This window comes from Pomacea canaliculata, linkage group LG13 (assembly GCF_003073045.1).
Source record: "Pomacea canaliculata isolate SZHN2017 linkage group LG13, ASM307304v1, whole genome shotgun sequence".
In the NCBI taxonomy this organism is placed as follows: domain Eukaryota; kingdom Metazoa; phylum Mollusca; class Gastropoda; order Architaenioglossa; family Ampullariidae; genus Pomacea; species Pomacea canaliculata.
In genome coordinates, this window is record NC_037602.1 from 11,885,913 (window position 1) to 11,902,781 (window position 16,869).

Sequence of the window (16,869 nt, forward strand, 5' to 3'; positions counted from 1 at the left end):
GTTTTTAATTGTAACACGATACTCATACATAAGTCTCTGGTGTTTGTACCCGTCACTAGATGGCCATCATGTTCTGACGTCACTCTTCAGTATTAAAAGTTATCGACCTTCCGGAAGGCTCCAATCGAGATCGATAGATAAGGACTGAAGCGGTTCGTTTTTGTCCTCCTCTGACGTCGAGCACGCGCTGCTTGATAAGAAATGTAGCGTCGGTGCTAATCGTCTGCGACTTGCATCCATTTAGAGGCAGATCCCTGGAAACCTGCTGCTCGTGACTCAGCCTGCCTCTTGCACTTGTCTCAGCAGCCTTTGAGCAAACTCTTCACAGAGACAATGTGCTTGTAAGTGCTTACACTTACTGTCTAACACAGGGTGCGGGTGATAGGCGCGTCATTATTGCCACCACCTGTTGTCTTTCTCTCACTAAAATGTGGTGGTCTTAGCTCTACTGTGGTACGTGTGGTACGTCTTAGCTCAACTGTGGTACGTGTGGTACGTCTTAGCTCAACTGTGGTACGTGTGGTACGTCTTAGCTCAACTGTGTGGTACGTCTTAGCTCAACTTTATTACGTGTGGTGCTTGACGTTTTATCTAAAGTAATAAACTCATCTTTCCAATTATTGTAATGTAATTCGAGGCTGATGGATAAGAGCTGCTGAGACTTTAAAGGTCATCTGAGTTCTCACAAAATTATGAAGTACAACACCTATTGCTGTCAGACACGAAAATGGCCTTTTCAGATATCCAGATATCCACATTTATAATTTGAAACTAATTACACCACAGCACGGGTACGCGAGCATTTTAAGATATGTGTGTGTGTGTTTGTGCAGGCGTACGTGCGGTAATGGAGAGTTGTTTTTAACTGCTGCCTTATTATTATTATTATTGCAAGTTTGCTGAGATTTAACGACGCTTACGCTCAACACTGTTGCTTGTGACCCTTGTGCTTGATATCGGGAGACAATGGTAGCCAAATTATCTTAGCATGGAGATCATTTTAACCTGTTTCTGTCTTTGTTGCAGGTCTGATTGATATGGAAGCAAGAAAGTAAGTCAAGCTCTTTAAACATCACACTGTTTTCGCCTGATTGTGAATGGGTTGAAGCGTGATCATTCGGCGAGTCTTTTCGACAAAGCGATCAGCAGCAAAGCGGGCGCCGGTAAGAGACACACACAGCCGACAGTCCAGAAAGTGACAGCTGGCGAAAGAGCGGTGTGACCACAACCCAGAAGCTGTGACCAGAGAGCTGGGTGTGACCAGAGTGTGACCAGAGAGCGAGTGGTGACTCCATGGTGACCATGACGCAGGTGGACATCCTTACGCAGGACGTGCTAGTCGCCTGCATCATGGTGGGCCTGACTGCGGTTGTCGGCGTGCTGGGTAACGGGTTGATGTTGCGTGCGCTGGTGCTGTACCCCAATCTGCGCATCGACCTCTTCATCCTGCTGAGCAGCGTGGCTGTCAGTGACGTGCTGTGCCTGGTAGTGGCCGTGCCGCGTCACATCATCAACCTGACGGAATCCGTGGAGCCCGTGACGGACTTGTGGTGCAAGGCCAGCAAATACCTGGAGATCGGCGCCGGATTTGTCTCCGCCTACCACCTGGTGGTGCTGGCCGTGCTGCGCGCCATCCTGCTGACCAGCCGCGGCCACAATCCGCCTACCGTATGCCAGACGCTGACATGCGCCGTGGTTCTGTGGGTGGTGGCGCTGCTTGGCGCCGTGCCCTTCCTGCTGAATGAGATGGACGAGGATGGCTTCTGCCATTACACGCCGGGTGCCGACATCACCAAAGACCTGTGGCTATCCAGCTCCTTCTCTTGCTTTGTCCCTATAGCCATGATCATGTCATTTACCTGCTGACCTATCTCGTGGGCAAGCGCTACTTCGAGGACAGCTATTCCTACCGCGAGAAGCGCATCTCGCGCCTCGTCACTGTCATCATCGTGGTCTTCGCGCTCTGTCAGCTACCGTACCGCGCCGTCGACCTTCACCTTTCCTACCGCGAGCGGGAGGCCGAGCGGAGTGAGCATCTGCCGGAAGCGGACACATTCGAGTCGCTGTACATCGCGCGCAACTACCTTCTGTGCCTCCTAATGGCCGACAAGGCGGCGCGACCCGTCATTTATTCCAAACTGGCTCCAGACCTGGCGCAGGCCTTCGACGAGGTCATCAACTGCACCTTGTGCAGCCGTTACTACACCAAGGGACGGCGACCTGTGGGCGCCATTTCCCACACCACGCGTCTGCCCTCCACAGCCAGCGAGGCGCCACTAACCGGCAGCACCGACAACACCGACAACAAGAGAGACGAGGCCTCTGAGATCATCCAGCTTTGAGCGAAGATGACAGCTTCTGATGTCCTTTCGTCTTACACAGTCCAATGGAGGCCTTTTTTCCTCGTCTCGACTGCCACAGTTCGTCTTCATGATCGTCAGCGAGACTAGACGTCCTGTCTTCAGCCATGCTTCTGGCCACAGAATCGTCAGTATGTTCGTATCGTCATCCCTTTGGAAGGCAAGTATCAGTGATTAAAACAGCACGTCCCTGAAACAAACCCCTGGCAGACGGACACTGAAATCTCCAGATGACCCGATAATGCACTCCATGCATCACAAGTTGTGGGTACTGCAGCCAGCTACAGGTGCAGCGTGAAGGTGCATCACAAACAAGGGGAACTGCAGACAGGAGTAGCAAGACGGGACCTCGTTCTCAAAGAGCCCGGCAAAGCTGGTCATCGCAGATCTCAAGCTGTTGTGAGAATAAGCTGTGGTGTTTTTTAGCGAGTGAGAGCACACGAGAAAACAATGATCTGTCCTGCTAGCAGCAACAAGCCACTCCCATGTGATCTAGGTACCATAAGTACTGTCTGACTGCAAAACACGTGACCACGAGATACTGCACGAAAGGAACAGACACCGTGATGGGAGCCTTCCTCCTTTACTCAAGCTGTAATATTCTCAGTCATGATCTTAGTTTCACTATAGCTTGTTCCTCCCCCCCCCCTTTTTTTTTTTTTTTTTTTTTTTTTTTGTCCTAAGAAAGTTTTGAATTGCGTTACTGTCTTTCGTAAACGTTTGTGTCACACGTGGGGCAGACGTACTGCAGAGTCAAACCAAAATTATGAGCCAACTATCCGAGCTTTCTGGAGAAGAGAGAACACTGTTGTTTATTGTCAGCAGCAGTATTCGGATGTTTTCATTTCAGGCTCTGACGTTCACAGTGAGAGAAACGCACTAGAATGTGTGTGTGTGCCGTGCGGGTATGTATGAGTGTGTGTGTTAGCTGTGCTCCAGTCCCCTGTTTATTTACTAGACGTTATCCACATGCTGAAGGACAGATGAGAGGTCGCAGTGTAGACGTGAGTGCGACATAGTGTATCCTCCATATTGTTTCAATGTTGACAACATCGCCAACTGACGCGCCATGTGTTTCGGGGTTTACAACATTACAACTCTGCCAAGAGAATCCCGGGAAATAGAGGTAAATAAGATTCTTATAAATTAAGCGAGTTGAGAAATCTGGGAATGTTAGTTTGTAAGTTGGTGAAGTTCGTTCCATGTGTTGTGATAAGGGAACTTGCAATGTAGAGCTAGCATGTCCACCACCCATACCCCCTGAGAAAGAGCGTGCTTCGGTGTACTGATTGCAGACCATGAGTATACAGCCACTCGCAGATTCGTATACTTTTCGAGCCCACTTGCCGATTCCAGAGAGTTTGAAAGGTGACTACAGCCCTTTGGCACGGTCATGAGCACCAAAAACCACATATTGGCTCTTCTCACTCCACGCCTTGCCACGTGACCATGTTTAGTCTCCGCCAGAGACGCCAGGAGTAAGCAGCTCTGCCTGTTTTCACGCTCTTTGGATGCCGGAGACGGAAAGAGGTCGGAGAGAACAAGATGATGTTTGATCGTCTGTTACTACATGGCGCCTGCTGTCTGGCAGGTCTGGCTGTGCTTCTCACATCCCCATGCAGGCAAAGCGAAGGATAAAACTTGACAAGCGATTGTGGGCTTTTCACATTCGAGTAGTAGTGTTCTGGTCAAGAATGCTATGGCAAGGGGAGGATAGTACCTTTATATGGGGAAGACTCCGTGTCTTTGGCTCAGGCTGCACGTGTTTAGGTTTTTACAGCGAACTGTTATTATTGTTTGGGTTCACCATTTTGGTTGTCGCTTCAAGCTGTAATCTGTTGACATTCTGTTAACATGTCGCCGCTTACAAACTGTGCTGTGAGTTTGTATTTAGCATTTCATTGACATATTGCTGTTCACAAAGTGCTCTGTGAGTTTGTGTTCAACATCTGTTAACGTGTTCACAAATGAGCTTTGAATCTGGGCTGAACACTCGGTCAACATGTTACTGTTCACGACTTACGATGGTGGCTCGTGTTCATTTATTACCCTGATCCCATTTACAAACCACTTGAACAGCATCCGATCCAGTTTGTTCGAGAGCAGCATGCACAGCAACACACGTGAATGGCAGATGACATTATTCTGCAAAACACATAGAATGTGAATGGCTTATGGTGTTATTCTGCGGAGAAGAAAGCATTTAAAGGCCATTCTTACATATAATGGCGGCACGGTGCATGCAATGCATTGTGATCGGAGATTGCTTGTGTCGTCACTAGACACCCCTGTTTGACCTGAGTCTGAGCCGGATTGTAGTTCACAGTATACCCTTCTAGCGGTCATTCTCTTGACTGTTTGGACACCAGTTTGATCCGACCTCTTCTAGTTTGCAGGCTTGTCCTGGGTTTCCATATCTTTCACATCTCTTGAACAGTTTACATTCAAACACTATACCACAACTATCTGCTTTATATCTGGTCAGAGTCCTGATCGCAATCAGTACTGCTGACATTCCTCATTACTGGACTATCTCGGTCACCTTAGTGCCTTTGATATGGACTACCGGACTGATACCGGGTCACGATGTTGGTGGTGGTGGGGGCATTTAGGTTGTACCTGATGGCGCTGACTCGTGCACTGGGGGTACATATACACAGCTACGTGTGTTTTCACATCCACTGGACATGAGCTGTACATGGTAACACATGCACACAACATACACATGTTATCACGTGCAGTGGACATTAGATGTACACGGTGACAAGTTCCGACCGTAGATGTGCGTGGTAAGGTGTACCGGCATGAGCGGTTATATCATTCATCGATTGACAAAAAAGACATGGAGTGTCATCACACGCACAGTTTAATGACGGCTGCGCCATCAAACAGCAGGCAGGCCTCTCGTCAAGACCCACAAAGTTGTCTTCGTGCTGCATTCCTTCCTCATCTGTTGCCTACCCCTTTCCTTGCGACAAATACCGGCTTTTACTCTGTTGTGAAACTTCTTGCTACCTTTTGCAGCAAACATCTGCACATCACTCGGACTTCACATCACTTACTCCCACTTTTTTCTGAATCCTGGCTCACACTTTTGTGTGCATTAAATTCTTCCTTACGTCTTAAAAAGTGAACAACTATTTTGTTGATTTCCCATTACATGTTTTCATTGCTGTCATGAAAGTGCTCGTGTGTGTGTGTGTGGGTGGGGTGGATAATCAAACTCTTCAGGCTGTCATTTTATTGCATGCTCTGTCAGCTGCTTATGTCTTCTGTCATAGGAAGAACAAGTCTGCTAGGCCGTCATGTACCACTTTGTGTGGGTGTGGATGCTATTAATTTCCGTAAAAAGAACTGATGCTAGTTTCTTCAGATTTTTATCATCTGTGTTACTACAAAAAGGCGTGTGCGTGCTGGTATGTGCGCACATTTGAGAGTGTGATGATGTGCCTTTTGGTGACTTCGTTTCCATGTGTTGTAAATACTTTATTGCCATGTGTCATGAATAGTTTATGACCACTTGGTCAGAAGAGGTTTTTTGACAACTTAGGCTAGTGCTAGTCCTGTAAAGGAGATACTTTACACAGTCATTAAAAGAAATCGCGAAAAGTCAGACCTCCAAAACTGTAATGTGGACTGTTCCCGCTTTTGTCGTGAATTGGTTTCACATCGGTTTCAAAGACAGCTGCCATAGTATTTTCTGAACACCACTTTACAGTCCGTGCGTTTTTTTTCCTTTTGGCAGCTGTGACGATCACCTTGTATCTGGCAAAGACAACCTGACTGCCGGACATGTCTGCTTTCATCGTCAGATGTAGCTTTTTCCTCAATGCTTTGTACAAAGAAGCAGCAGAAGAGTTTATCAAACCCTTAGGTTCAACTCAGTAAATGAAAATATCTGCTGTGTCCATTTACTCCTGACAGCACACTGTCACCTAAAGCCGTGGTGATGGTGGTTGTGGTGGTACTCCACGCTCTTGCCTTCTTTTTATTACTACGGCAGACCGTGCCTTGGATGGAGGGGAGTAACTGTAAGTTGAGGCAGGCACTAGTGCCATCTTGTAACCATATTTCTCTCCCGTGGAACATGGCGCAACTGTCGATTCCGTTCAATGGAAGTGAGCGAGCTTGTGGAATACTCAGGACGGGAATGGGGGGGATGTTGAGAGGGATATGAAGAGGCTGCTTGCTGCTTTGTGTGTGTGTTACTGTGCATGAAGGAGAAGTCCATATGCATTAGAATTAAATCATTTCCTGATTTACATCTGTGATTTTACTCTGTGATGGGTTTGTTTGGTGAAGTAGCTCATTAACTGGGGCTGAATGTCTAACGATGAGCGATTAGCGCAGTCACATAACTGTGTCATGTTAGCAGTGTGAATACTGTATAATTTCCATGGTTTGAAAACTGTTTGCCGTCTACAGTATGAAGACAGTGTATACAGTTGACTTTGTGCCCTCTGCCATTTTGAACGGTGTTCACTAACACCGAATGTTTATAATGGGAACTGTGTGTAATGTATACAAGTCTTAGCAAAAGCTAAAAAGGGTGTACAGTTGATTTGAAAATGTAAGATATGGTTCTACGCAGCTGTCAATCATTGAATGTACATGTTGCACGTGCGTCTATATATATCTGTGTGTGTGTATGTGCGCGCGCGAGATGTAGTGCGCTTGCTGAAAGACCCGAACTTCCATGCAAAGGTCTGTTGCAGGCAGCCAGGGCAGAGCCAGACCTAGCAAGTGCCTGACCTTACAAACAATGTGCAGCGAGATGAAAACATTTAGTCCTTGAATGTCACCTACATCATGGATTAAAGGAGATGGTGTGGTCGGTATGGCGCAATACTGAATTTTTTTTTTTAAGGACAAATATCTTAGAGCACCTGGCCTCGACCTAGAGAGAACAGCATTTGGGTGCATGACAGGAGAATGAGGAGGCCTACTTGGTGTGGTGCCAGCACCAGCATGCCATGTCTGAGGTTTTGTCTGCCGTTCATCAGGTTGCCCAGCTGCACGTGGCAACTACCCGTTCTGCAGCACATTGTGACCTCAGAAAGCGTTGCGGCGCATTTGTTTCTAGATGGGGTGGATGAGAATGTCTGCATGATGTCTGCGTCTTGACGAACGACAAAGTCGATGATATCAGTACAAAATGTCATGTAAAGTTGTATATCTTATGATTAGTGATTAACGCTGATCATTTCGTGTTCCAGCTATGTTAACATGTGTTGCTCTTATTATTATTATTGTTGATGTAAAAGCATTTTACCGAAGCTGTGTCAGATGTGGGTGTCTGTTGATTTCTTGCTGAGATTGTCAGACCACGTGCATGATCTTATTGACATGTCAGTGACATTTGTGTTAGGAGTGTGAATGATATTATTGACATGTCCCTGACACTGTGTCAGGCTGTGTGACTGCGCGAGAAGTGATCAGTCCACGAGTAGCCTGCTCCCGAACGTATCCCTGACATTGCGACACACTTGTAAATAACTTTTTTTTTTGTGAACTGGAAGTTTTTGTGTTCACTTTAATTACTAACTTGTTTGACCCCGTGCTGGGGGTCGGAAGTTTGTAACGAGAACGTAGGTGACTGGTAAGAGAACATGTAGCAGTGTTAACTCGTATGGTGCAGTTGTGATTCGGAAAACAACCCGGGTCAGAAGGTCAGAAGGTCAGAAGCGATGTTAGGATCTTTACCTGTGGACAGCAAGCGCGGACCCGAGAGGCCAGCAGTTAACTGGAGATAATCCGTTTCTTGCATCCAGTCCACCATAGCGCTCCGGTTGTTCCCTTACGTTGTAGTATGGGAGGGTCGTGTGTGTGCTACCTCCACATGCTAAGAGGGCTGAAGAGTGCAGTGCACTTCACCTCCCGCCTAAATAAACCGGAAGTGAAGTTGGCAGATAAATAAAGGTTCTTAGAGAAGAAAGCACAAGACGTAAAACAGAAAGCTGGCTACCCTTGCCGCTTTTCACACCTGCGCAGGTGATTGGGCAGCTGAGTATTGAACACTTACCAGGCTGCTTTCATCCTGGCAATATCTTGGTATGTGTCTGTTAACCGGAATAGTTTCGTTAGTGTCGTGCTGACTGATCTTGCACAAGTAAACTAATGTTCGGCATAAACGAACAGTTCCATGTACATACTGTCAATGAAATTATTTTTTTGCAATTAATGATACATGTTGTCAACTGTTTTGCAGTATTGATGAATATACGGTATCCGTGTCCGAATATGACATTACTTAGTGTACTGACCGCCATGGCTGCGTACTGTGTTCAGTGTGGAAGACTTGCAGCTGACGGGGAGAAAAGAATGGCCACAGAAAACTTGTTAGACCGCTCACTCCCTGTATGAAGGGGGCGGCCTAAGCTTTGCTCAATGACAACGTGCTTCTTGTATCTTCACTTGCATGCAGTTTTATTAAAGGCAACTAGCACGCATCACTGGAGGTGAGTTTTGTGCTGTTTGCGAGAGTACTGCGCAGGTAAAAGAGAGCGAATGATGTACACGGGCTCCTGGTCTGCGTGTGTGTGTGTGCGAAGTAACATCGTGTACACAATCTTCTTGCATCACAGTGCGTGCGAGTAGGCTTTAACTGTAATAATAATTAAAAAAAAGCTGGGGCATTGTTCTCTAAACGAAGGATTTCAAGAACTTTCACCAGAAACTGGCATCAGATTTAAGATTTTAATTCACAGTTTTAATGAAAGCTTTTCTGAGACCTTTTTTTAGGAAACTATTTCTCATTGATATCCTTTCTATTAACCTTTTGGTAGTCCATGTTGTTTATTTGTATTTGTTTATTCATGTTTATTTGTGGTTTTATTCTTGTATCATCCGAAGTCTTGTTTTTCGCCATTTCAAAGAGTGTGACTCTTACTTGCTGTGATATGGCATTCGTTGCTGGCAGGGCGTAAAATACAAACAAGATAGAAACGAGATTAAGCTTCTTAACGATTAACAAAATAGTCCCTGGACATTACCTACTTCGTTATTATTTGTAGCCGCTTGGGATGCATTATGATATGCGCATTCACCACGAAGATAACTTAATGCTCACTATGTTGATATCGTGAGTAAGAGCTAATGTAATCAAGTGAGTGATGTGAATCAGTAGCACCGCCATGTTTCCGATGGTTCAAGTCCAGCACGAAAGTGCACGGCATCAGCACACTCCTCACGACGGCCGCTGCTTGGGCAGATGACTGCAGATCTGTGAGATGGGGTTTCAATATTGTGTAAACTTGTAGTCGAACCTGGTTAATGATTTCAAACTAATGAAAGTGCCGCTTCTCCTCACATTAATCACAATTCTTACGCGTGCACACATTCCACGCGCGCATGAACACGGCGCAGAAGAAAGGGAAATTTCCGTCAGACCGTCTACAGCCAACGCCTGCCAACACATACCTGAGGTGCTTGATGCACGCCCCAAAGTGCACTTTGACCCAGCGTCTTCACGGCACCCACAGAAAGATAGTGCACCCGCCTTGTGTGTCTCACATTACAGCAGTCAAATGTCAGGCTCGTGAGTCTGCACCAGTAGCGGGTACGTGGCCATATTGACGGGTGGTGGCGGCTGTACTTCGCCCCAACAACAACTGCTGGTGCAGAGGTGTCATGGGAGCAGCGAGCCGTCCTTACAGAAGGGCAGAGAAGCAGACGCACATATACACGCACGCGTGCATGCATGCATGTACACATTGGTTATAATCTTTATTATACGATAAGGAATCTGCTCAGAAGAAGATGTTGAGAAATTGAAGCCTCCTTCAAAGATCCAGCCCTATCCTCCTATACACCTGGTAGGGGAAGGGGCGACTTTTCATGTTGCGTCACGTGACACGTCGCTCCGTTGTCTGGTCTCGTGAAACTAAATCACATCTTCCTTGTCTCTGTCTCGCACACATACCTCCTCTCTCTATGCTTGGTCACATTGTGTTTTGACATTAGCGTTTGGAATTGGATGATTGAGGACAATGACAGACAGCACAAGACATTGTCAAAATGTCTGTATTCTCACTATGGTACAAAACAAATGGCGGTGACAGATGTTGACAGATGCTGCAACAAGCGAATGAGCAGACGTTGCTTGAAATAAACCCGTCGTTGGTTATAAAGGAAATGACAATAAAATTAAGGTATATGGTTATGTAAACCCGATACCTGTGTAGAGCCGTTTGCTCTCCCTGTCGCACGGAACGAGCCGTCTGTGGAGGTCGATATTTCCGGAGGTTGTTGAGGACGTACTTTGTATTTTTTTTTAAATTTTATTCTCACGCTCATGCATCCTGCGAATTTAGTAGAGGCTATGTTCATATCGTTGTCACCAGGTCGTAGGCAACTCGAAATCTCGAAAAGTTTCTTTATAGAGAGCAGGACAAACGACACACACTGCATCTACGCGCTGGACATGCAACATGTTGACCTGATATATAAGCAAGAAGGTACAGTGTGGCTATACAGACATGTTTACTTGTTGTATAAACATGAAGCTATACCATGGCTCTACAGACATGTTTACTTGCTGTATAAACATGAAGCTACACCATGGCTCTACAGACTTGTTATATAAACAAGAAGCTATGCCATGGCTCTACAGACATGTTTACTTGCTGTATAAACATGAAGCTACACCATGGCTCTACAGACTTGTTTACTTGCTGTATAAACAAGAAGCTATACCATGGCTCTACAGACATGTTTACTTGCTGTATAAACATGAAGCTACACCATGGCTCTACAGACTTGTTATATAAACAAGAAGCTATGCCATGGCTCTACAGACATGTTTACTTGCTGTATAAACATGAAGCTACACCATGACTTGCTGTCAAGGACTCGCCAGGAGGCGCCGCTGTCAGGCTGCTGTGACAACTGGTGGATGAGCAGCAGGGATACAGACTCCACTTTCGAAAAGTGTTGTCGAGCGACCTCCTCCCACTCTGGTGTCACAACTGACTCCGATCCTGCCTCTGTGTGATAAATATTTGACCTCGCCTTCATGTCACAATTGCCTGACCCTCTCAGCCGATGACACTGTCATTGTCACTCGCTGCAGCGGCTCGGGCGAGTCACTTCCTCTCTTCGTGATGACAGTTAATTGCCTGCGGGATGAAGGAAGGCATTATTGTTGTTATATAAACAAAGGTTGCCACTGGAGACTACTATCCTAAAGAACAAGTTCGAATTGTTTTATGTCTGTACGTTCTTGAGTTTCTTCACCAATTATCTGCCCCTGAACATTTTGTCGCGAAGATATTTCACCTACAAGATCATACACCAAGCATAAATAAACATTACAAGTATTATTACACCTAAATTACTAGTAACATCAGCGAGTAAACCACTCCTAAATCATAGTAATATCACCAAATGTAGAGATGAGAGCCCTTTACTGCTTACTCCTCAGACTAGTGAATGAACTTCGGTTTGTCAGGCTTAGGTCACAGAGTTTGCACAGTCTGAGAGACCCAGTGACCCACCACGAAGCCGATGAACAGTGTTGTCCTTGAAAGGCCAAAGGACTGATTTTAATGGTATCATATCATCTCCCCGTCTCCCTCATTATTGTAAATTTTCACTAAAGATAGCATGCGAAGCGTACAATTCATGCGAAAAGTTTGACACTAAAGGTACCCACCCCACCCACACCCACACCCCCATATAGATTTTATTGAAAGCTGTCAGAGGACAGCGGTGATTATGAAGATTACACGTCGACTCTAGGATCACCACGCCACACCATAACAGTTCCCGACAGGACCACCACAATTTACAATGTCACTGCGACCTCACCATCGTTAGTGTACTGACCTGACCTGACCTAAGGGCGTTGGGGGTGAGCTGTTACAGATCACTTTTTTTAGGGGCCAGCTTTAAGTGGAGGCGGCGGCCATCTCGTCTCCCTCGCTGCCATATTGTCCCCAACCCTATATGTCTATTTTCCCTCACATATCAACTACTGTCTAAACAGCTGTATACAGTACTTTTTAGAGGAAATTTTGCTGGCATAAATCTGCTCTTTCAGAGCGAATGACAACAGAAGCTGGGTGGCAAGATGCTGCTTACAGCTTCTGATAACGTGCAGCAGTAGGACTGCTTTTTCTCCATCTGCAGCAGCTGTGACTCAACACCTGCTTAGGTGCAACAGCAAGAGCGGATATGAGCTATTTTGAATTAGTCGTCATGGTTACCTACTCTTTTTAGCTTTTATTAGGAGGAGTGTCTCCAGCCCACCTTTTTACTTCTGATATATCATTCACACACACAATCATCATCATCATCATCATCAGGAGGGGTCCTTATCGTAGTCATCGTCATTGTCTTCCCCTCCGCAGCCTTCGCTATCACCGTAATCACTGACAACATGTGCTTGATTCATCGATGAGAGTTCTTTCTCCCTGTAATTGGCCGCCTATTTGAAATTGCAAGTGTCACTGCGTTTCAGCAAAAGCCTTCGCTTGAGCAATTAGCTGCTCTGTCAAAAATATGTTCGTCCTCTGCAGTGATATTTCGCCGCTTGAAATGCCATTACGACATTGTCTGGTGCAGCGCCTGGGCGGACGCCATCCTGCTCCCTCCCTTAATCGAACAGAAAATAACACAGCTCTGATTTCTGTCGGTTCGTTTTTTCTTCCAAGGATTTTATGAAATATTGACATATATTTGGGATGGTGGCCATAATAACGTGCGCTGAAGATGGTCAGTGGGGCGATGACATCACTGACCGCTCGGGATGCTGCAGACTACCGATAGTCTACTGACCGCTTCATTCCATCCCTTAGTTTGCTGCCTGCCTCAACCCACCATCAGTCTAGTGTTTCCTGAACCTACCCTCATTCTAGTGCTTCTCAGGGTACCCTAAGTGTACAAGGGAAATCAAGTGTAAAGGGAAAGTCAAACAGAGCATCTTCTCACCTGCATTCGGCTAAAAACGGAATTTACACCGAACTGCTCTAGTCAAAGCAGGAAATATCACTATTTGGGGAAAACGGGAGTACAACAGGCTCAAAATGGCAACCTTCAAATAAAATCACATGCTAACATGAACAGCTACGTTCGTGTGTTATTAACAGCAACACACGACCAACGTGTCCAAGGCAAGTAACACTACAAATTATGACTGCTTTGTGAGAGATGTAATACCAGCACAAACCACTGACCTGTAGTCTATCTCGGTTATAGTTCTCCCTGATTGCTGTCTCACTGACTTCTGTCCCTACACCTAACCCCAAGCTGGACACTAGCACTGTAGCTAGAAGTTATTTGACCCTTGACCTTCAACATTTTCACCCTCGTTTTTTGTCGGTGTGTCATCAATCTCGCCATGCAATGCTGTTTTCTCTACTGTCATGCGCTACGCACATTAACCGAGCAAACATTGTCCTCTGGTCTTATTCGGTTTTAAAGAGTTCACTAACTCGACTGTCACAAATATCTGCCAGCATGCTCAACGATTTCCACGTGGAGGTTTAATCATCTAATGAAGGTGAGAGCTGGGTCCTACGTGTTCCTAACACGGGAAATGGGTTTTAATCATTTATGAGGCAGTACAGGAAGTTACAGCTCCGCTTGCTGCACTCGTTTCCTGCTTGCATTGGACTGCGACGGCTCAGTGGCCACAACCTCTTCTTCTCTACCTGATAATCCCTGTCGTCGACAGTAGGACAACAGTACCACTTCGTCTCTACCTGATAATCCCTGTCGTCGACAGTAGAACAGTGTTAGTAGAATAATACATATATAATTAATTGGAGAGCACCTTCTGAAAATAACATAAATGAAATTGATTTTTACCGAGTTTTTCCCTCTCTAGCTATAGAGATCACTACTGAATGAATTTTAAAAGCATAGAATGAAATTTATAAATATAGAATGCATTCTATACTTATAGAATTGAATTGTATAAATATAAAACGCATTATATACGTATAGAATGCTTTGAATAGGTATAGAATAAATTCTATAAGTATAAAATACATTGTATAGCTTCACAAAGAAATTAGAGAACATGCCCCTTTTGGCGCCCCATATGTGATGTCTTCTCTCTGTGTCTATCTTTGAGTGATGTCGGGAAGAAGAATGCTTAGCAACAACCACATTATCTTGTCTACATCAACTGGTCCTACTCACTCATGCGTCAACACATGCGCACACACACACACACGCATGCACGCCCACACCCCACACGCACACAGGCGTCAGAGTGTGTTTAGGTATATATATATACATGAAGGATATAAAACAGTAACATGCACCCTTCTTACATACGGACACGCGTGGTTCTGTGCATAAGAATAAAAAAAGAAAAGAGAGGGAGGAGCATACAAAAGCCCTCTGTGTAAACGCCGATAGTTGATAATGATTCTGTAATCGTTCTTCAATAATGATAATTACTCTACTTATTTCCGTGGGAAGGAAAGCCCTTCATTATTCTCTGAAAGATATCTACCTGAATTTCTTATATTGAAATAAGCACATAAATTACAATAGATGGTGTCTTTTATTCATCAGTTACATGAGAAATGTTCGATGATTAGATGATGATGATGGTTGGGTTCCGACTCTTACCAGCATAACAATTACCGAAGATTACAAGTGCAAATAAAATGATACTGAATACTCAACATACTGGAAACTACTAAGCACACGACAGATTGTATATATTGCACACTAACATACCGAAATATGTGGCATACTAGGTATGTTGTCCACCAAACAATATGTCAGACATTACAAGACACACTGAGTACTGTACACAAAAATAACATACCGATTGCCGTGTGTACCACAAAACCATTGAGGTGTTATACACTAACCAGGGGTGATAGTTATGAAGCGAGTAAGTTCTTGCCCTGGGGCAACATAGAGGACTCAAGAAAATGGTCTTGCTTCCAAAGTCATAAAGCGGTGCGCACCCCGATGATGTTGTTTTACACATGGAAATCTAGTTAAGGCGATGGAAAAGATGTTCTGGGGTAAAGTAACATAAAGTAGTTCCCGCGGGGCAGAAACCTCGGGAACAAGACACTTTTCCATGGGTTCCCCATTTTGCCTCTCTTCATACATACAGCCCAACAAGTTCATTCCTATTTAACATTTGTTATTCAGTAAAGTGGCGTGAGCAAGCCTTTTCTCACTGATCAATGAACTATTTCATGGCCAATTACTTTATTCCTTCTGTTACTGATTGCTCCGTTCATTTTATTACTCAATATTCATACAAGTTAGTCCATATTTCTCACATTATATTACTGACTACTCGAGAAGCTCACGCTGAATTCTTTTTCTCATTTCATATCCCTCAATCTTCCTTAACAGAACGCTATTGGCTATTTGATTATACTATGTGATAGCAGCATTAGGTGCACCATATGTCAGTTCAGTACTACAACATAGCTACTTAAGCATGTCCATGCTAACAGCAAGGGTGAGTGCTGTAACTACTGTAACCACCATTCATGTAACACGGCGCTCTCATAGTTCGAGAATCTCGCTATGGGCGTGAATACCGTCTTCCTGTCCTCGGGTAGTTTTCAGATATTCTTGACTTGTTTTGACTTTTGTGCCTGTTATTTGACACACGCCTCTTCGTCACTACACTGAACAAACTGCTTGTTTGTGGCCTTTTGCTTTTCTTCTCCATCTTTCTATTGTCCCATCGACTGCCAGCCTCCTCTATCTACTGCCATAACGGGTTTTTTTGTGCAATTCATCGGTGAGAATGTCGCACAATCGATGAGGCGATGTTTGTCCTCTCTGTTTCCTTATGGTGTGCATCCTTTAGCAATCTATGGAGAATGTGATGTACAGACGAGACTATCTTGAGTATTAATTAGTCTGATTTTATCACAGATTAATAACAACTTTGTAGATCGGAACTACGAACTGTAAACTGTAACTCCTAAACATCTTAATCTACTAAAAAAAAAAACGGTCTCCATAGCATGCCACTTTCTTCCCGGTCAGTAATGTGTAGCAGTCACTTCTACAGTTGTTGTGCATCCAGGTAGTGCTTTGTGAACAAGTGTTTCAGCGATATAATGCTCCAGCCATGCTTGAACTTCTTTGCTTGGATGCCTTAATAAAGCTTTGGTTGGATGCCGTCATTAATTTAGCGATTGAAGACCAAACGTTATGTTCACATCTACTGTCTCATCATTGATTGGGTGATCTCCCTGCTGCTACCTGCTTGACGATGACTTTCTTCTTCATCTTGTTCTTCTCTCTGATCTCCACCTGGCTGGATGTCCTTACTGAATTCATCTTGAGACAAACTGGCCCCATTGTGTGCTGTTGTGTCATATCACCCACCCAACTATGGTTTTGTTTCTTCTTTGGTCTGTGACTTGATCTTCCTGTGTAGCTCGCTGAGCTCGTCTTCTTCACCGACAAGCGCTACACGTGTACTTACTGTACACTGCTTACAGCCCTGCTGGTGCTGGAGATAGGCGCTAATAAATGTTGTGTCACGGATCAGTCGTGCCTCTACGTTTTA

The 16,869-nt window shown here is 45.0% G+C and overlaps 1 protein-coding gene across 1 annotated transcript in view; it reads left to right on the forward strand.

Moving 5' to 3' along the window:
- LOC112553852 (allatostatin-A receptor-like) overlaps window positions 1-8,812 on the forward strand; it is a 37,241-nt gene extending 28,429 nt beyond the window's left edge. Inside the window, 2 exon segments of the mRNA XM_025221320.1 lie at window positions 1,027-1,849; window positions 1,852-8,812. Of these exon segments, the coding sequence (XP_025077105.1) occupies window positions 1,294-1,849; window positions 1,852-2,342 (1,047 nt within the window). The 5' untranslated portion in view covers window positions 1,027-1,293 and the 3' untranslated portion in view covers window positions 2,343-8,812.
- Window positions 8,813-16,869: the final 8,057 nt, after the last annotated feature.